The sequence below is a fragment of the Canis lupus genome, chromosome 29 (genome assembly GCF_011100685.1).
Source record: "Canis lupus familiaris isolate Mischka breed German Shepherd chromosome 29, alternate assembly UU_Cfam_GSD_1.0, whole genome shotgun sequence".
In the NCBI taxonomy this organism is placed as follows: Eukaryota; Metazoa; Chordata; class Mammalia; order Carnivora; family Canidae; genus Canis; species Canis lupus.
The window spans coordinates 22,875,344-22,897,714 of record NC_049250.1 but is presented as its reverse complement, the minus strand read 5'-3'; the positions used below and the strand labels follow the sequence as shown (position 1 = coordinate 22,897,714).

At 38.3% G+C, this 22,371-nt stretch overlaps 1 protein-coding gene across 5 annotated transcripts in view; it reads left to right on the top strand.

The window, feature by feature from the left end:
* Positions 1-95: 95 nt before the first annotated feature.
* The window catches only part of UBE2W (ubiquitin conjugating enzyme E2 W), a 112,696-nt gene continuing 90,420 nt past the window's right edge, over positions 96-22,371 (top strand). For 4 of the 5 annotated variants that reach the window (XM_038579549.1, XM_038579545.1, XM_038579547.1 and 1 more), the window contains exon 1: positions 96-204. In XM_038579549.1, coding sequence (XP_038435477.1) covers positions 103-204 — 102 coding nt within the window. In that variant the 5' untranslated portion in view covers positions 96-102. The remainder of the gene's footprint in view (positions 205-22,371) is intronic. The other variant, XM_038579548.1, reaches the window with a different exon arrangement.

Sequence of the window (22,371 nt, the reverse complement as noted above, 5' to 3'; positions counted from 1 at the left end):
CGCCATTGACCGCGCTCCCGCCGCCCCTCCCCCCGCCGGGGCGCCAGCCAATCCCCTCCCGCCGTCGCCTTCCCACCGGAGGCCCCGCCCCCGGCGCCCAGGATGCTGGGCCCCCGCGGCGTGACGCGAGCACGGCGGCTCCGCCCCCTGCGTCTCTGGCCTCGCCGGCCTTGGGGGGATGGTTCCATCATGGCGTCAATGCAGGTGAGAGGAGTTTGCAGCATCTGGGCGGGCGAGGGAGCCGCCGAGAGGACGCAAGCGTTTTGTCGGGGGCGGCGTCCGGGACTCTGGGGCACCCGGGCGGGTTCGGGAGCGGCCCTGGTGGCCAGTCCTTTCCCGGCTTCAGGACGTTGGGGAGGGGTGCGAGGCGGCGAGAAGAAGGGCGGGGGAGGGGGGGGTCCTCGGGCGGTCGAAGCGGACACCAGCCGGCCGGGAAGTTGGGGGATAAAGAAGGCTGAGAGGAGGAAGGGGTGAAGTTTGGCGTTGGCGTGGCGGCAGTGGTCTCGGGTCGCCTCTCGCTCACACTGACGCTGGCCTGCCCGCCCGCCCCGGGGATGCCTTCCCCGCGGTCCCCGGCCGGGCGGAAACAGCTGCTCTGGCCGTCGTCGCTGGGGCAAGGGCGGCCCGGAGAGGGGCCGGGGGCGGGGGGGAGCTGAAAAGGCGTTCCGGGGACGGCGGCCAGCTGCAGAAGCGCCTCGCGGCCTCTGCTCAGGCCTCCCACGCCCAGCTGCTCCGACCGCTCGGCCCTGCTCTCTTTGACTCTCACTCCTTTGCCCCGTGGGTACCTTCCTCTGTTAGCTTTCGCACCCTCTGCGAACCTTAGTGCGGCAGCGCACTCGCTCTCCCGAGGCTGCCCTTGGCCCTTCAACATCATTTGCCTCCTAAGAGGCAGTCTCCCCGAGATCTGAGTCACTAGCCCCCTTATACCTCCGGGATGGCTCGCCCTCAGATTTTTTTTTTTTTTTCTTTCCCTGCGGTGCCCCACCCTTGTGGTCGCGGTAAAGCTCCAGCCCTTTGCCCTTCTTCCCTAGATCTTTAGTGGAATCTTAGTTTGGTAGGAGGCATTTATTAACCTGTGTCATAGCTGCCTGACTTAGCAGTTCATGGGTTTCTGGCTTTCCAACTTAATATGCTCCTTTTTTTCCAGATCCAAGGAGTTTTGTTTTTTTGTTTTTTTGTGGTTTTTTGTTTTGTTTTGTTTTTTCTTTTTTCCCCCCAGGCAAAGATGGCAACCACCACTGCAGTTTTGTAAAGATTGACTCTGCTTTATCTATAGCCTGCATTTAATTTTACAAATGAAGACTAGCTCTGATGAGAACACCTAGGGAGAGAAGATAGAACTGTTGTTTGGAGTGGCAGCTGAGTGCTTTTTAGAGTTTTAACATCTTAAAGAGACCCACGTTTTTCTTAGGATTCAGTGCTTTTGTTTCTAGAAGAATAAGCAAATCTTCTTATCTTCCCCCACCCTCTGTTTTTGGTTTGTTTTTCATTTCTAGGCGAGAACACTTTTTTCTTCTCTTTTCTGCATCTTCCTCTTTTGCGTACATACTTGCTTCACATTTACTTTTGTGCTTTTGTGTTATCCCCTTTCAACCAGTTTTCCATGCGATATTCTATTTACCGTTGCTGCTGCTTCTGGACTTTCCTGAAGAATAGAAAAATGTCTAACTTTCCTACTTGAAGGGATGTCACAAAACGGTGCAGGGAAAAAACAAGAACAATTTGAGGAAACATTATACTTTACACTGGTCTCCCCAGAGACGTTAGAGAGGTTTCGTCATTTGAGGCCAAAAAAGGAACTGTGGAACACTAGTTGAACAGTAGATGGGCTATATGACTAATTTAAGATAGTTTGTATTAAGATTAAAATAATTTGTTTCAAGACTAAAAATTATGGTTAAACCCACAGCACCTGTGATTATATTTAACAAGACAATTATAGGGATAACTAGTTAGCTGGTTAGATGTAAACTTTGAGGGTCTGAAAAAACAAATTTCCCGGTTTAAGAGAAAAAAGTGAATACAGAATTGGGTCAGTGCAGGACTTAATGTTGATAATCTTGAATTTTACATGGTGACTTGAGCAATGGAAAAAAAAATATTTGCCACTGCAATAAGTGGAATTTTCTGTGTTTTAGGTATTTTCCCACTGCTTGTTTGTATTTTCGAAATATCTGATACAGATATTTCAGATACAGGTTTTCTGACAGTACCTTGAAAAATAATTTTAATATAGATAAATCAAGCTTTTCGAAATTCAGTACTGGTTTCTGTGTGGTTATTCCGTCTTTGGTGAATAAAATTTTTCCTGACCATCTTTATAGCAAAATGTTGTGTTAAAGATTTTATTTTATTTTTTTTTTTAAGTAATCTCTGCATCCAACCTGGGGCTCAAACTCACAACCCCAAGATCAAGACTCTGCTCTACCAACTAAGCCAGCTAGATGCCCCTTAATAGCAAAATTTCACTCTTTTCAAAACAACTGGATTTGTTTATTTACTCAATTATTTTTTAAGGGCCCTACTGTGCTACTAATCAGAGTGCTAGAGATAGAGCAGTGAACAAAAGTAGACAAGGATTTCTGCTCTGGATACAATAGTCTAGTTGGGGGAGACAGATAACCAAATACTTAAGTTAATTGCATATTATATTAGAAGGTGATAATGCTATGAAGGGAAAGCATGGAAGGAGGTTAGGAAATGGATGTTTTGGGGATTTCAGTCAGAGTGCTTAGGAAAAAGTATACATATGCTGCTCTAACCATGTCCTTACCTAAAAAGTTTTCAGATTTCTTTATCTTACGCCAGGTCGTCAGGATGTTATCGCGGCTGAGGAGATTACTGAAGCTATAAGAACTATTTTAAAGACATACAAATTATAGAAATGTAATATAAGATTTGATTACTTGATAAAAACGAAATTAGTCTTGAGAATCAGTAACAAGTAAGGATAGACCTTGGTTTTTTCCTTGGAGAGGATTTTGCAGTTGAGGTTTTAACTCCTTTAACGCACTCTGTCAGTGTCTCCCAACCTTTCCTCAGATGGCGGCACGTAGAAAATAATTTTTGAATCGCACACTATGGTGGACGCACTAAACTGTTGGAGATGAATACAGTTATTTTGGCACATCTGTAATGCTGGGAATGCTCTGCTCAATAATATTGTTAAAGTTGTTCTTCATACAGTTCATGGTTGTGATTTTCAAACTTACTGGAGCCTTAGAGATATTCTTTCTTGGGAACGAAGTCACAAATTACTGAGATTATGGTTAGATGGTGTTTTAAAGTATTCTTAGAGAATAGTGGACTTCTGGCAATACTTAAAATTGGCAGCAGTTAGAGTAAAGAAACATCTACATTTAATTGTGATAGTTCTAGAAATGTTAAATTACTCTTGTGGATTTTCTGCACTGTTTTCCTCTTAATGGGGTCTTACACTATTAACTGTTGATTTGCCTAGATGGAAGGAGAATGATTTAGTAACAGATGGATTATGAATGTGTGCTTATTTTCAGATGACTTTGAAGTGTTATTTTGTATTATTCACAACTCTGCACTGCTCTTTACTGAAGTGTCTGGCTGTAGTGATTGAGAGAGGTAGAATCTTACTGACATTTTTAGTAGTCACTTTGCCTTGACAGGCTCCATATGACTATTTGTTGATGATGTTGTGAAGGATTACAGCATAATCAAAAGCTAGAAAAATGACTTATCTTGGATCCTGAGGCTGAGTACTGGGAACTTGGGGAGTATAGATGCCTAGAATTATAGTAGTATCGGAGAAGGTTGAGTGGATACTCTGGCTAGGAACAGGGCTGTCAGGGATCTTGACTTGGGACAAGTCAAGGAAAGGGAGAACAGTATAGAATAGAATTGAAGATATTTTGTGTCAATGATAAACATACGTGGAGGACAGGCGAATAAAGGATAAAGCTAAGGGGGATCCCTGGGTGGCGCAGCGGTTTGGTGCCTGCCTTTGGCCCAGGGCGCGATCCTGGAGACCCGGGATCGAATCCCACATCGGGCTTCCGGTGCATGGAGCCTGCTTCTCCCTCTGCCTGTGTCTCTGCCTCTCTCTCTCTCTATCTCACTGTGTGCCTATCATAAATAAATAAAAATTTAAAAAAAAAGGATAAAGCTAAGGTAATCTTCACTTTCAAAGTAGTCCTTGCGATACTTTTAACTGTTAATCAATTACTGCTTAATGAGATGGCTTCTGTTTTTAACCTAAGTGTTTGTTTGGGTGTTTCATTTACCTTTTCTTGTCTCTTCCACTCCCCTGGGCCATAGATCTCAGGAGAATAGGAAAATACTTTTCTTTGTCTCTTAAATATGCACTTAGTGACTATGGTAAATGCTAATCACTTGACACTTCTTATTAGCAAGTTATGCATTAGTTTAATTCCATTTTAGAGAAATCTTTTAAGCACTTTCATAACAGGTTGAGTAGAAAGGAACAATTTAAAGTTCATATTTATATATATATGTATATTCCCCTAAGAGTTGACTTATTTTCTTGATTTATGTGTTTGCCATAATACTAGTTTTCAAAGTATTTTTTCCTGTTCTTCCTCTCTGGATTCTTATTCCAACCTTGTAAAATGGGAAGTCAGATAATCCTATTGCATTTTAATAGAGACAGGGTAACTTTTGGTAAGTAATCACTTATTTGGAAAGCAACTTATCCAAAATTACATAGCACTGAGTGCTGAAGCTGTGATTAAAAACTAAGCTCTGAAATCTGTTGATGCTATGAGGTTGTATGTAATTAACATGTTAACAAGTTTGACATTGTAGAGAAATCATTGGGATAGTTACTTTTTAGTCAAGAAGTAAATGTTTACTAGGATATTTTATAGCTTCTATAGCTGAGAGAAAAAATATAATATGGTTATGCATGCATTTAAAAAAGGCTCTTTATGCATGTACTTGTGCACTGAGTAAAATTATGGCAAATCCTTACTGTTCAAAGATATTCTTTATTTTTAAGGAGAGTTTTAAGAGTAGAGGTGAACTACTGAGGCATCTTTCTGAAAATATAGTTCTGCATAGTGTTTATCTGAATTGAACATTTGTTACATGTTATTTCTTTATGTCACTGCTGTCTGCATTTTATCTACAATAATACTTGTTCCTGTTTATCAGGTGTTTTTAGTAATCCTTCATTTGGTAGCCTTTATTCGTGAATTTAGGTTTTAGATCACCAGTAAATGGTACACGCCTTTGAGTTATTTTATTCTGAGAAAAACTAATCATTCAGTAGGTCTTACTAAAATTCATTAGAAAAAAAAACACAAAATCTGGAATCAGAAGACTTGGACTTAGGTTCTCTTTCTGTACTTAACATCTATGTTGCCTAAAAATCAATGTGTCAAGTTGGTGGTTAAGACAAAAGGAAATTAATAGATAAACATATATGAAACTGTTTATTGACTTTCCTTCCCAAACCTGTTTTTTTCTGTAGTCCCCATATTGGTAGTTAGGAACTTTATTCATCCGTTCGTTTAACCAAAAACCTTGGTTTCATACCATCCCATAGTGAAAACATTAGCAAATTCTGTCGAGCTCACCTTTCAGAATAAATCCAGAATCCAACTGTTTGTCCTCTCTTTTGAATTACTGCTGTAAATCATTGTCATCCCTCATCTGGATTATAGCAACCCTGGTTCTGCCCTTGTTCCCTCACTGTCTTAGTCCATTATTTAGATTCTTTCGAAACAAAAGTCAAATGTCACTTCACTTGCATCCCTGCTGTGGCTTCCCTGTTTTACTCAGAATATACAGTTGACTCTTCAATAATGCAGGGGTTAGTGGTGCTGACCCCCTGCACAGTTCAAAATCCATGCATAGGGATGCCTGAGTGGCTCAGAGGTTGAGCGTCTGCCTTTCGCTCAGGGCGTGATCCTGGGATCCAGGATCGAATCCCACATTGGGCTCCCTGCATGGAGCCTGCTTCTCCCTCTGCCTATGTCTCTTCCTCTCTCTGTCTCTTGTGAATTAAATAAATAAAATCTTTAAAAAATTCTAAAAAAAAAAAAAAATCCATGCATAGCTTATGACTCCTCAAAAACTTAGCCACTAATAGCCTACTGTTATTTGGAAGCCTTGCTGATAACATAGTCAATTAACATATTTTGAAAATTATATGCAGTATACACTGTATTATAAAATAAGCTAAAGAAAATTTTTTTATAAGATTTTATTTCTTTAATTCTGAGAGACACAGAGAGAAGGTAGAGACATAGGCAGAGGGAGAAGCAGGCTCCTCGCAGGGAGCCCGATGTGGGACTCGATCCTGGAACCCCAGGATCACGCCCTGAGCCAAAGGCAGTTGCTCAACCGCTGAGCCACCCAGATGTCCCTAAGCTAGAGAAAATTAAAATCATAAGGCAGATAGAATGTATTTACAATACTGTAACTGTGTTTATTAAAAAAAAAAAAGCTGCTTATGTAAAAGGACCTGTGCCTTTCAAACCCATGTTTAATGCTCATCTGTAATCCAGGGTTCCTTTTAAGGCATAGAAAGCCGTACTTAGTACATTATCTATCTTATTGTCTCTTTTTCCCCACCACCTGTTCACTCATCTATACACTCCTTGCTATTTCTACCTCAGTGCCTTAGCCCATATTTCTTCTAGTTGGAGTCTTCACCTATCTGGATGGCTCACTTCCTTTATTCTCTCAGATCTTTGTTCAAGTGTAGTTAATTAGAGAAGCCTTCCTTGACCACCAAATATAAATAGCTTTTCCACCCCTGCCACTTATAATTTGCCTTACCCTGCTGAATTTTTCATAGCCCTGACATATTATTTATTAATTTACTATTTCTCCCAAACATAACTCAGTACCTGGCATGTAGTAGGCCCACAGTAAATGTTGAAGAAATAAATAGAGCACAGCTTCTGTAGTCAGATAAACTTGGTTTGAATTCGGGCTTTGCCACTTAATAGCTGTGTAACCCTTTTTGCCCAATATAAAATAAGAATAATAGGGGCACCTGGGTGGCTCAGTAGGTTATACATCTGCCTTCTACTCAGGTCATGACCTCAGTGTCCTGAGATAGAGCCCCATGTTGGGTTTTCTCCTCAGCAGGGAGCCTGCTTCTCCTCCCCCGCCTCCCCTTCTTGCTTGTGCGCTCTCTGTCAAATGAATAAATAAAATCTTAAAAAAAAAAGGGATAATAAAACAATTGTATGGGGGTAAGATTGCAAATCACTTAATGTCATGGATCTTCATGTCCTGGATCTTTTTTGTTAGTGGGTTATAATGCTCTAGCCTCTTGTTTTAAACTACTTCTATCAGATACTTGCTTTAAAAAAAAAAAAAAAATGATTCCTATCCTGTGTTGGCTATCAATGAAAAAAAAAAAAAGATTTCCTGTTTAAGATTTTATTTGAGAGAGCACAAGAGCACTGGGGCATGGTGAGAGGGACAAGCAGACTCCTTACTGAGCAGGGAGCCCTGACTCAATCCCAGGGCCATGGGATCATGACCTGAGCCGAAGACAGATGCTTAACTGACTGAGCCACCCAGGCTCCCCTGAAGTATGGTTTCTAATTAGCACATGTGCTTGACTACTTCTCAAATATTGAAGAGGATTAGCGAAGTAATATTTGAACCTTCTTTATCAGTTTTATTTATTTATTCATTTATTTTTTAAAGATTTATTTATTTATTTATGATAGATAGAGAGGCAGAGACACAGGCGGAGGGAGAAGCAGGCTCCATGCCGGGAACCCGACATGGGACTTGATCCCGGGACTCCAGGATCATGCCCTGGGCCAAAGGCAGGTGCTAAACCGCTGAGCCACCCAGGGATCCCCTCTTTATCAGTTTTAAATGGCACATTCAGTTTTTTCTTTTTCAATTGAAATGTAATTCACATACCATAAAACATCATTTTTACTAAAGTATACAATTTAGTGATTTTAATATATTCACAACCATCATCAATATCTGATTCCAGGACATTTTCATTATCCCCCCAAAAAAACCCTTTACCTGTATTAGCAGTCATTCCCCATTCCTTGCCCATGCTCCACAGAAATCACTAGTCTGTTTTCTATCTCTGTTGGTTTGACTATTCTGAGTATTTCCCATAAATGGAATCATACGGTATATGGTCTTTTGTAACCAGCTTCTTACCATAGTGTTTTTGAAATTCATCCATGTTGTAGCTTATATCAGTACTTAATTCCTTTTTATGGCTATGAGTCCATTTTATGGTTATATCAGTTGATATTTGGTTTGTTTCCTGTTTCCATTCATCAGTTAATTGGCAGCTTGGATTGTTTCTACTTTTTGAATAATGCTGCTATGAAGATTGATGTACATGCTTTTTATTTGGCCATGTTTTAATTTGTCTTAAGTATATATTTAACAGTGAAATTGCTGGGTCATTTGGTAACTCTGTTTAACTTTCTAAGGAACTGCCAGACATTTCCATGACTCAGTAGGTTATACATCGGCACCATTTTACATTCCCACCAGCATTGTGGAGAGGTTCCAGTTTCTACACATTTTGGCCAGTATTTGTTGCCCTTTTTTTTTTTTTTTTTAATAGCTTCACATCCTAGTGGATGTGAAATGATATCTCCTTGTGTTTTTGATTTGCCTTTCCCTAGTGACTAAGGATGTTGAACATTTTGTTCATTTACCAACATTTATTGGTAAATTTCTTGTAGAAATGCCTATTCAAATCCCTTGCCCACTTAAAAATTAAAGTTGTCTTTTTATTGAGTTGTCAGTGACTTTTTGTTTATTCTGAATACAAGCCCGGATCAGATAAATGGTTTGCAAACATTTTCTCCTGTGACTTGTGTTTACACATTCTTGGGGTGTCCTTGGAGGTACAAAAATTTTTAATTTTGATGATCAATTTATCTCCCCCTCCCATCTGTCATTTATATTTTTGGGATCATATCTAAGAAATCACTACCTAGGTAGGGTGCCTGGGTGGCTCAGTTAGATCATGACTCCCTGCTCAGTGAGGAGTCAGCTTCTCTCTCTACCCCTTGCCCTTCCTTGTGCAGTTGCTCTCTCTCCTCTCTCAAATAACATCTTAAGAAAAAAATAATCTAATCCAAGGTCATAAAGACTTACACTTTATTATAGCTATGCTTTTTTCTGAGATTGTTACAGTTTTAGCTCATACATTTAGGTTTTTGATTCATTTTGATTAACTCTTGTATATAGTGAGGCATTTTTAGTTTTATAGCATTAATATAGCACCTTTTTTTTTTTTTTTTTGAAGTTGCATAGGCCCAAACCAAAAGCTCATCAGAACTAAAAGCTCATCAGATTTGATAGTATCCTGCTGGATTCATGTTCTTTTTCTAGGTTGAGTGGGGCTGTTAAGCTGTTTTTCAGAGAATTTATATTGCAGCCCTACTTCTAAGAAATGTGATTGTGGTCCTAATAAACTATTACTGAGAATATTCCTCTATTAGCTTTTATAGTAATTAAAATAGGCATACCAGCATAAATTTTTAGACTTAGAAAACTTTGAGACATAGGGCATTTTAGGAGGTCAGTTCAACTATCATACTTTAAGTCATTGCTACATTTCATGATTAGAGGTAGTTGGTAAAATATAATTTACTTTTGTACTGCATGAAGATATGTTGAGTAAATTGAGTATATAGATTTTTTTTTAAATAATAGATTTGATACGAGAAAAATGGTCACATCCTTAGGAAATCCAATTTTAGGTATTCTAGTGGAGAAAATGAACATAGATGAGCATATTGGTGTCATCTTTATTCTTGATGTTGCTTAGTGGAAACCCTCCTAGAATTCATTTCTTTGTAACTATTAGTTTGAGCTACCTTGATTTGATATTTCTGCAGTCTATTCTCAGTATTCCTGGATTCCATATCTGTGAATCTGCTTACTCAGTAAAATTTGTAAGCCTAAAATCAATCCTCATGGTGCTTTTGTGGTGATTTTACACACATGCACAGAGCTGGGAAAAATTGGAGTAGCTAGATACGTGTGTTTTCAACTGAGGTCAAACAAGGCAACATTCTGTCTTGATTTAGCTGTCATTCTGTAAACACGTGTTCTTTTCTAGGTCTATTTGGTGGTGCCACATTTTTGCATTTTGCTACTTTGGGGGATTTCACTGCTTAAAATGGCCTCCAAGCATAGTATTGAAGTGCTGTCCAGTGTTCCTAATCCCAAGAAGACTGTAATGTACCTTATGTAAAAAAATGTGTGTGTTCGATAACTTTTTTTCAGGCATGTGCTATTAGCCTTGGATTCATTGTTAATGGATCAACATATATTAAGGAGTCTTTAAACAAACACACAAAAACCTAGGTGATTATTGATTGGTTTAATGTGGACAGAGGATGCAAGAATCCAACTTTGTATTTCCCCTAGGAACAGTGGTTCAGTATTTGCTTAGTATTTGCGGTGTCTTAATAGTCTATAACACAACTACTATTAATAATAAAAATTGGCTGTATTTTGACTTAAATTTCAGTTGCCTCAGGGCACCTGGGTGGCTCAGTTGGGTAAGTGTCTTACTCTGCAAGGGGCATGGATCCTGTTTAAGATTCTGTCTCCTTCTGCCTCTCCCTCTCCCAAAGAAACTAAATAAATTTCAGTCTGCCTTTGATTTGAAATATATTGAAACCAAGTTAAAACTGGTAAAATGTAGTGACCTTGCTACATCAAGGTTTCTTGTTTGCTTTTTTCCATTTTATATTGTAGATGAAGACCTTCTAGGTTTTTTGAGTTCCCCATACAATCCATGTTAGTGGTTTCCTGCTTTGGCATTATATTGAAAATATCCCCAGAGGTTGATTTAATTGGTCTGGCATGCATCCTGGGTATTGGAATTTGTCTCAGCTCCTAGGTAATTCTTTTTTGTTTTATTTTAAATATTTTATTTATTTTTTATTTATTTGAGAGAGAGCATGTGAGCCATTTGGAGTTGGGGAACAGAGGGAGAGAGGGATAAGCAGACTCCATGCTGAACATAGAACCTGATGGGGACTTAATTCCAGGACCCTGAGATCATGACCTGACCTGAAATCAAGAGTTGTATGATTTACCTACTGAGTCACCTAGGTGCCTTACTCCTGGGTAATTCTAATGTACAGCCTAAGTGGAGAACTGATCTTCAGTATAGTGGGGAAACTTAGGTGTGCAAATGATGTAAATTCAGTAAGATATAATACATCTTCTTGGCCTAGATTTAGAGTTCAGGAGATAGACATTTTAGAGTTGATATCTCTGGAGAGAATATTAAGAACTAATTTGAGCCTGAAAATGTTTATGTGTGTTCCTGGCTGTCTATATAATGATAGTTCTATTAAAGAACATCCACTTCCTGCACATATCAGAACAGATATTGACAGATACATCATTTTTAGTGAATTCTCTTGTTTGGAGGCTATTATATACACAGAAAATTTCTGCCATGAGTTCTTTTGTGGAGGAGGATTAATCAACAAAGGCTTAGTTACGAGCCGAATGATTGTTCAATGCCCATTGTGTACCTAGACAAACTTTAACATTTTATGTCATGAATCTTTGAGGTTGAATTTGAATAGTTACAATCTCAAGTTGTTTTGTTGTTTTAAATAATCTTAGGACCCCTGTATTGAAATATGTAACCCTTGGAATATTAGCCTTGTTTTTAGTCTTCTGGCCCTACCCTAGGATCATTGTTATTGCTGGCCCTTGCATCTCTCATCCTAAGGCCTATATGCTGAACTTTCTATCAATCCATTATAATGCTTGAGAAGCAGGTTGTTCATGACTCTTGGTGCTAGGTCTGTCTCCCCTCCTCTTTGGTTGACGTGGACATGACTGCAAACATGTAGATTCTGTCAGTGTCCTTTACTTGATAGGACTACTTAGCAATTCTTTTTAGTCCTCCTCCCCCCCCTTTTTTGAGAGAGGGATAAATAGGGTAGGGGTAGGGGTGGAGGGAGAGAGAATTTCAAGCAGTCTCCCCGCCCAGTGCAGATCCCAGTGTGGGCTTGATCTCACAACCCTGAGATCATGGCCTGAGCCAAAATCAAGACTCGGATGCTCAACTGACTGAGCCACCCATGTATCCCACTTTTTAGTCACCTTTATATTGAACTTCCATTTTGAATTCTGGGTAGTTTTGATAGTTCCCCCATCATCTTATTGTTTCTGGGATTTTTAAAAAAATGACAAAAAAAAAAAAAACACGACAATTTATCTAGCAAGTTATTTAGTTAGCCCTTTGGTTTATATCTGACATCATGAATCCACCAAACATAGCGTCAGTCCTCACAGCTGTACACATTTTTTCTTAACTCAGCATGTTTTACCTCTTTCATGGTATTTTTCATTTCTGCCTTGTGTGTATTGTAAAAGTACTTTGTCTTTATTAGGATTTAACTCAGAGCAGTACACTAGTGGTGATAAGCACTCAAATGTTTTCTGAGTATTCTATGCATTTAAATAGAAACTCAAATACTTTTTTTTTTTTTTTTTTTCCAAAATAGGTCGGAAGTGATAGGAAAATACTGATTTCTTGCTGTATCTCTTATTCCTTTGATGTTTGTCTTTTGCTTCGCCTTCTGCCCTGGCCCCATTACAGAAACTGAAGAATTAAGTTTGAATGGGAAAACATATATAGAATTTTTAAATGTGTAAATTTCCTGTTAATTATATGCATCTCTTTCAACTAGATTAATATTTCATTGGTAATTCTTTCACTTTTTTTTGAAGATTGTATTTATTTGAGAGAGAAAGAGAGATCACAAGCAGGGTGGGGGGAGAGGGAAGGGTAGAGGTAGAAGCAGACTCCCCACTGAGCAGGGAGCCTGATGCGGGACTCAGTCCCAGGACCCTGGGATCGTGACCTGAGCTGAAGGCAGATACTTAGCCAACTGAGCCACCCAGGTGCCCCCGGTAATTCTTTCACTTTCAGGAGACCTTTATGAACTCAAGGAAATATATATTTTTTTTCTCTTTAGACTTCCCATCCACACCCTTATCTTGACAGCAGATAATCTTAGATCTGGCTTCATTGTTATGAAAATTATGTTATTGCTTTCTCTCTAAATCTAAATATGTTGTGTCTCAGGATATTTGTCATATCTGAAATTGTATTTTTCCAGATGTTTTATTCTTAAAGTTTGTCTGGGTATGATTTGGGTATTGCCTGTTTGTGTGTGCTTATGGAGGTGGAGGTATGAGGTTGTTTGGGATGGGGGTGTTTTGGTACAGGGAGTTTGTAATTATTTCCTTCAGATACTGCAGAGGACAGAACATCTGTTGATGTGTAAAATGCAGACTGGTTTCTGATAAGCCTTTCTATCTGTGAACATAGTTAAAGCTTTTGCATAGTGACAGCTTTACTTCAGATTCTTCCAATTTAAAGTGTATGGAAGAAATTGGTCAGTTTAGAATACTACTACTGAAACTAAAACAAAACAAAAAACCACCACAAAAATCAACCCTGAAAGGATAAAGAAGTCTGGTTCAATCCTGGCAAGTAGTTTTCAGAAGTTTGTGTTGACAATGATAGAAGTACCAGAGAAAGTTAAGAGAGTTAATGATGATGGCTGGGAATGGTTTATCCATGGTCCTAAACAGCAGAAGTGGTGTGAATAGGTACTACTTCTGTCTTTTTTCGGCACCTATTCTAAAATTACTTTTTTCAATCTGTTTCTGACTGAAAGCAGATTTTTTTCATTTAAAATATGTTAATGTTTTTATTATTTTACATTCATAAATTGGAAAAAATAAAATTCAGCTCTAGTTTTGTCATTGAAAATTTTTAAGAGTAAATTGGTGATTTCTTAAACTGGCAATATAGGTTGCCAAAATTGATTAAATCAATCATTTATACTTTTCATATTTCTTATTTTTTAATGAGGATGAAACTTAGTGTAAGTACATTTTATGTTCTCTTTATTATTCAAATAGACTGTTTTGTGTTACTCTGTGGAAAAAAACAAGTTGTTGTTTTATTTTTTTTAGTAGTCCTTACACCCATCGTGGCCTCAAACTCATGACCCTGAGATCAAGAGTTGAATGTTTTTCCAGCGTAGCCTGCTAGATGCCCCTAAGTTGTTTTTAGTTAAAATCTCATTGGCCTTTATTTCCATAGATGTTAAAGAAGTTGTTGACTTCTGAGTTTTTGTGGAGTAAAAGAAACAGGCTAAAGATATTGGTATCTCAGATTTGTGCTGTGGCTATTTTTGTATATGTATTCATGAGTAAAAATTGTATACATTTATAAGCAAAACTTAGTATTAAGACAGCTCTAGGGGTGCTTAGCTGGCTCAGTCAGAGGAGTGTGCAACTCTTGATCTTGGGGTTGTGAGTTAGAGCCCCATATTGGGTGTAGAGATTACTTAAAGTCACCCCCCCCCCCAAATTATTTATTTATTTTTTTAAAGAGAGATACAGATGGCGGGGGAGAAGGACAGAGGAAGAGGGAGAGAGGGAATCACATCCAGCTCGGAGCCTGATGTCAGGCTGTCTCAGAACCCTGAGATCATGACCTGAACTGGAATCAAGAGTTGTCTCTCTGTAACTGGCTCAGCCACTCAGGTGCCCCTAAAATAAAATCTTTAAAAAAAAAAAAAAAAAAAAAAGGGACTTAGAAATTTGAACTTGATCTTTGTTAAAATAGTGGCCTTTTATAATACTAAGTTCTTTTGTAAAACAAATTGAAACTTCTGGAAAAAACCACTTATTTGGGGGTCATTTCTGTATATGTACCATATATATGAGATATTCCATCTACTTTACGCACCAGGTCTTAAGCATATTGCCATATTCTTTATATTAAAATTTTTCCTATAAGCATTAAATGCCATTCTTTTCTTTCTTTTTTTTTTTTTTTTTGATTCTTATTTGCTAAAGTTAATCTAGTCTTGTAAAAGTTTCTGTCTGCTATTGTCAAGGAAAATAATTGGAGTAAATCCCTAAAATCACAGGATAGCATAACTGAGCATGCTGTGGAAGAAAGCAAACAATTATGTACCTTCAGTGTAATAAAGAAGTTGCACAAACTGTCTTTTCATTAAATGGATATTTGGGTTTGACAAAGTAACCCAGAATCTTAGTAATTCACTACTAAGGTTAGTAGTTCACTGTATGATTTTATTCCTGGTAATGGAAATCTTCTTTGTAAATAATGCTTAGAGGGCAGCCCCAGTGGCTCAGCGGTTTAGCACCACCTTCAGCCCAGGGAGTGATCCTGGAGGCCCGGGATTGAGTCCCCGCATTGGGCTCCCTGCATGGAGCCTGCTTCTCCTTCTGCCTGTGTCTCTGTCTCTGTCTCTCTCTCTCTCTCCCTCCCTCCCGGTCTGTCATGAATAAATACATTTAAAAAAAATCTTTAAAAAACTAATGCTTTGAAATGCATAATATTTTGTGGACTTTAAATGGGTAAAAGGTCACGAGGAGGGAGAAAATGGTTTATACTGAGTGGCTTTTTTCGCCTAATACTAATTTTAATTAAAAATGGACATTTATTTGCTTTAGATAAAAGGTAATGATAACATGAATTATGAACCTGTTTGGTTTCATAGTGGTGATTTGTTCATTTGGTTAACTAAAAAAGTTTGTACTAAAAACAGCTCTTTATATAATAGTAGCTGCCTCTTTTTTTTTTTTTATTTAAATTCAGTTTGCCCACATATAGTATAACACCCAGTGCCTATCACATCATATGCCCTCTTTAATGCCTGTCACCCAGTTACCCCATCCACCTCCCCTTTAGCAGCCCTCAGTTTCCCAGAGTCAAGAGTCTCTCTTGGTTTGTCTTCTCCAATTTTGGCTCATTCAGTTTCCCTTCCTTTCCTTGTGGTCCCTTGCACTATTTCTTGTATTCCATGTATGAGTGAAACCATATAATTGTCTTTATATGATTGACTTATTTCGCTTAGCTTAACACCCTCTAGTTCTGTCCACATTGACGTAAATGGTAGGTATTCATCCTTTCTGATGGCTGAGTAATATTTGATTGTATACATATACCGCATCATCTTTATCCATTCATCTGTTGAAGGGACATGTCTGCTCCTTCATAGTTCGGCTATTTTGGACATTCCTGCTATGAACATTGCGGTGGAGGGCCCCTTTGTTTCAAGTAGTTGCCTTTTATTTGTACTTTCAGTTCTGTGGTCCAGAAGCAGACAGTCTTCCTTTTCACATATACATTCTCCTCCTAACATACGTTTAACAGGAAGGTCAATAATACCTTAATGCTGGGTCACAGTGCTCTAATAATAAGCATATATTTTGAGAGAGAGACAACAGTCACATAACTTTTATTGTAGTGCATTGTTATAATTGCTATGTTTTATTTGTTATTAATCTCTGCTTAATTTTCAAATTAAACTTTATTGTAGTTATGTATAGGAAAAAGCATGGTATCTATTAGGGTTCAGTACTATCTATGGTTGCAAACGTCACAAGGGGTCTTGTGATGTATCCCCCTCAGATAAGGGGGGGGACTACTGTATTTAGTTTTTTGGAACACATTTTAAACCATTGTGGTTATGTAATGATAATGGATATGTAGAAGTCACACTGTGCACATTTTTTTACACTATATATATATGAATATATTATCACACAGGATGTACAAGGTAATATAGAGAAGCACTTAAAACTTTTATTTTTTAATATTTATTTATTCATCAGAGAGAGAGAGAGAGACAGAGACAGAGACACAGGCATAGGGAGAAGCACGCTCCCCACAGGGAGCCCAATGTGGGGACTCCATCCTGGATGCCAGGATCACGTCCTGAGCCGAAGGCAGACACTCAACCACTGAGCCACCCAGGCGTCCCTGGAAGTGCTTAAAACTTTAATGAGAATATACACATCACTTGTAAAACTGCAGAAAACTAGTTGTAGGTAAATATGATTGAATCAGACTGAACAGTATCTAGAGGAAGCTGCATATAGCTTTAATTTGTGAAAACAATAATCCGAGTTCTGAGATTTTTAAGTTAAAAGGAAATATAGAGATCATTTAATTTTTTTTTTTTAAATGAAAAGAAACGGGCCCAAAGGTGAAGTAACTTAAATTGGCGAGGGTAATGACACTTAGGGTATAACTGCAATTTGTGAAATGCCGTCTATATTTATGTATTTGAAATTCATACTCTTCACATAACTATTTGACAGAAAAGAAATGGTCTCAAAGACATTGTCTAGATTATCAATTTTATCTGTCCAAGATGAGTTCCATTACAAAACTAGACTTTATGTTCACTGGAAAATGTTGAACTCAGAACAGTAAAAATCACAGTAAGAATGCAATACATTTTTAAGACTGTATTTGTTAGAATAATGTTCTGACAGTTATGCTAAGTTACAAATCATTGGGTATGTGTTTCTTTGGGATTAAATCTATAAAAAGGAAGGGTCTATCCAACTAAGATCCATCAAGTTTGTGGCTTAAAAGGAATCTTACAAAATCTTATTAGTCATAAAACTTAAAAAGGTAAAGATTCTAGAAGCTGTCTTTTGGTTTAAAGAGTTGAGTGTTCTGTCCATATTTGTTCTGGCAGCATGTAGTGCTCTTGTTAGTTATGTTTCTTTCTCCACTTTTTTTCCCGTTACAAGTTTTCATGTGTATTGCCCCCCCCCCCCCCTTATTTTAAATTATTCTTTAGGATAAGTTTTCAAGAATAGTGTTACTGGGATCCCTGGGTGGCACAGCGGTTTGGCGCCTGCCTTTGGCCCAGGGTGCGATCCTGGAGACCCGGGATCGAATCCCACAACGGGCTCCTGGTGCATGGAGCCTGCTTCTCCCTCTGCCTGTGTCTCTGCCTCTCTCTCTCTCTCTGTGACTATCATAAGTAAAAAAAAAAAAAAAAAAAAAAAAAAAAAAGAATAGTGTTACTGAGTTTCATAAAATTCAGTGATTTCTAGCTTTTAAAATACTTGATGGCAGTGAATTTAGTCGTGGGGAAGAAGCTTTACAAAAATGGTAGAAAACTACTTTGCTTTAGAAGTACCTACAAAAAGAGGGACCAGTAAGTAAGACCTAAGAAGTATAGCAGAAATAGGAGTGGAGCCAAGTTTTGTATAACAGAATCAAAGGTAAAGCTTTTCACATGGAAGATTATATATAAGTGATAAGTCACCAAAATAAGAATCCCAGTCCATATTTTTTTAAGTAGGCTCCATGTCCAACGTGGGGTTTGAACTCTTGACCCCAAAGTCACATACTCTACCGACTGAACCAGTCAGGTGCCCCAACCCTAGTAGCTTTAATAAGCAAATGGCATTGAACCTTGAGCCTTTGACGTGTTGAAGCCTAAGTGAATATATTAGAGGGGAAATAGAGGCAGTGGATGTTGGCGGAATTCAAGGAGTTGGGACAGTGAAAGGAGGAAATGGATAAAGCTAGAAGATAAAGGGTGACTTTTTTGCTAATTTTAAAGCTAGGAGAGTTCATTTGGTGATTGAAGGTGAGAGGTATGGAATAGGAAAGAGTGAAGTTACTAGAACCCAAGTTATTAATTATGAGAACAAGATTCTGGATGACTTGATAAGGTCCAGAGAGAGAGAGAGAGAGGAGAGGGTTGGGAAGACTTTGAGAAGGGAAGAGAATCTCCTTTGTTTTTTTTTTTTTTTTTTTTTTTTTTTTGCTAAGAGGAAGCTTTCCATTAATAAATTTTGGTGAATGTTTGGGGCCAATATTATAGATTGCAGTTGAGAGAAAAGCCGAAGTTTGTTATTTAAAAATACTTCCCCAAAGCAAAAGAAGCTGATGAGCATTTTTATTTGCTTTCTAATAAAGTTGGCTAGGGAAAAACTCATAATTTTAGGAAAGTCCTCTTTTATTTCTTTTTATTTACCATCATATTTTTTTCTTTATTGCCATCTTTGGATTTTCATACTACCTTAGTGTGTTTATTTGGAACTTTAAACGTTTCAAAATAATGTTTTATCTGTTGGAAGATCTCATTCTAGCCTATTCACAATCTGAGGTAGATATTTAATAATGTAGAAATTAAGATAAAGATGATTATTTATTCAAAATTGCATATATTATATATTCCTGGAAAGCAGACATTGATTTTTTTCATTAAATATATCCCTTTCCCTCATATTCTTAGACTCTTAAGATTTGTGCTTTGCTTACATTTTGAACAAATAAATGATCCTATTATCCTATTATCATCCTAAACCTTAATTCTTTTTTTTTTTGTATATTTTTATTGCAGTTCGATTTGCCGACATATAGCATATCACCCATTGCTCATCCTGTCAAGTGCCCCCCTCAGTCCCCGTCACCCAGTCATCCCAACTCCCCCCAACTCCCCTTCCATTACCCCTTGTTCATTTCCCAGAGTTAGGAGTCTCTCATGTTCTGTCTCCCTCTCTGGTAATTTCCCACCCGTCTTCTCTCCTTTCCCCTTTATTCCCTTTCACTATTTTTTATATTCTCCAAATGAATGACACCATATAATGTTTGTCCTTCTCCAATTGACCTACTTCACTCAGCATAATACCCTCCAGTTCCATCCATGTTGAAGCAAATGCTAAATCTTAATTCTTGTTTCTTGGGATAGATCTGCAGTTTGAGTTCTAGGTCAAACCAAACTTTCCACTCTTTGAGGACAGCGTTATCGGTCATTTTATTCAGCATATTTATTTAAGATTTGATGTCTGCCAAACCTTGGCTGTAATGTGCTTTTTCCACTACATAGTATGCTTTATGCTTTATGATGTTTTATTTTTCTAAGTAACTCCTTTATCAGCACTTAACAAAGTCTCTAGATGTAGCCCAGCCTGGCAAATCTGGAAGGTAAAAAATTACAAACTGTATCTTTATTGGGGGGGGGGGATTAAATATTCTTCCAAAATTAAAAAAGGTTAAGCTTAAATGAGACCTCATCTCAATCAGGCTTAATGCTGATGACTGCTTTTCATCTCTAGCATGAAATGTAGTGATAGATAGAAAGTAGACTCAGAACTGTATATTATTTCATTTAGAGTCAGTGTTTCTGGGTAACTTAAGTATTTTATATGGAGTGGTAATCTTCAAAATTAGATAGATACCTTGTGATAGATAGATATAGATAACTTTTGAACTAGCTTGAAAAATTCAGGTGTGACTCTGGGGTTGTAAACTCCTTGCCTCCTAAATGAAGCCAAGCTGGATTAAGGTAAAGTATGTGTGATGCATCCATTGGGTTCATGGTAGAGATCATACCCAACCTAAAGAGCCTTACTTAAAAGTTGCCGCTTGGGATGCCTGGGTGGCTCAGTGGTTGAGCATCTGCCTTTGGCTCAGGGCCTGATCCTGGATTCTCAGGATCGAGTCCCACATCGGGCTCCTTGCATGGAGCCTGCTTCTCCCTCTGCCTGTGTCTCTGCCCGCCCCCCCCCCCATGAATAAATAAAATGTTTAAAAATAAATAAAAGGAGCAGCTATGCTTCAGCTCTGGTTGACTTACTTTCATCTGTCACTCTGAATGTTCACAAGAAGCTTGAATTCCACAGATTCAAAACTAAATTTAATTTCAGCTGCCTCCAACCTCACATAGACAGAGATTGGCTCTTGCCTGTTTTCTCTTACTGTATTTTTTTTCAGATTAATAGCACCACCATCCATCCAAACTAACATCCTGTGGTCATTCTTATTTCTTTTCTCTCTCTTCCTCCTTCCATCTAGTTACCACTAAATTCAGTCCATTCTGCATCTTAATTTAGTCCTTTGATTGCTCTGGTTCACTAGTTAATGTCCCAATTCTTAATTTTTGTAGTAGTATTCAGTCTCTCTTCCTGGCCTTTATTTGTCTTAACTTCTCCAGTATATCTGCCACCATTGTTAATCTTTTTTTATAGAAAAAGAAAATTTGTTAACATTTATTGTTGAAATGTTAGAAAATTACAGATTAGCAAAAAAGAAAAAAAATCACTACCCTACGAAAATCACTGGATGTTGGGATTAAGGAGTTATGTAAAAAATTTTTAAATCTGTTAGAGAGAGTGCCCACTTATGGTGAGGAGGAGCAGAGGGAAGGGAGAGGAAGAGGGAAAGAATTCTAAGCAGACTAGACTCCACACTGACCACAGGGGCTGTTGTGGGACTCCATCTCACAACTTATGAGTTAATTATCTGAGCCAAAACCAAGAATCGGAGGCTCAACTGACATGACAGAGCCACCCAAGTGCCCCGGGGTTATTTTAATTTTTAAATATTTAGTTTATGTTTCTTTCCTATGTATACAACATAATTACCCTTAAGAAGACAATGCCTTGACAGTTCCCTTCCCTAGCCATTCTGAGTCAGTCCTTGATCTTAAACTTTAGATCCCATCTTCTTCTCATAAGTATTTTACATATCATTTACCATCACCTTCCTCTTTCTTCGATTGTTTTTGTATTTACAGAGTTTGTCCTTAAAAAATAAACACCTTCATCCACCACTTCTACCAAATATCACTCTATTGCTATTCCTCCTTCCCCAACCAAACTTTTGAGAGTGGCCTAGGAAAAAGATTATGAAATATACATACAAAAATATCATAGGTGAATATTTTAAATAATAAAATACCTAGCTTAAGTAGTAAAAGTTACCATTAGTTTTGAAGCTTCCTATCTGCCTTTTCTTACTGTACCTTATTGCTACTTCTCTGAGTAAATTTCTCTTTAGGTTTTATTCCCAATTTTTCTTTGTAGATGTACTTTTTTCTTTAAAGAATGTATGTGTGTATGTATGTATTTTAGAAAGCATGAGGGGATGTGGAGGGAACAGAAGAGAATCCCAAGCAGATTCCACAGGGAGTAGGGAACTGTGGAGTGGGGGGAGTGGCTGCGGCTCAGTCTCATGACTCATGAGATCATGACCTGGGCCCAGACCAAGAGTCAGTTGCTTAACTGACTGTGCCATCCAGGCGTCCCCTTTGTAAATTTACTTTAAACGCTATAGTGGGACGCCTGGGTGGCTCAGCGGTTGAGCGGCTGCCTTTGGCTCAGGGCATGATCCTGGGATCTGGGATTGAGTCCCGCATGGGGCTCCCTATGGGGAGCCTGCTTCTCCTTCTGCCTGTGTCTCTGCCTCTCTCAGTGTCTCTCATGATAAATAAAATCTTTAAAAAAATAAACACTATATTGTTTTTGCTTTTTTGAAGATTAAATAAGTAAAATCATACTGTAAGCTTTTCTGACTTTTGTTGAACATTTTAAGGTTAATCCATTTTGATGCATGTGTAGTACCCATTTAAGGTAAAGTAGTGTTCCATGTTACAAAGTCTATCATTTACTTTACTCCTAACTTAACTATGAACAGTGCTGCTTTAAATATACTGATCCTGGTGTACATGTGCATGGAATCCAATTTCCTCCTCCTCCTCCTCTCCAATTTCATTCTTCTTCTCCTGGTGTACATGTGCA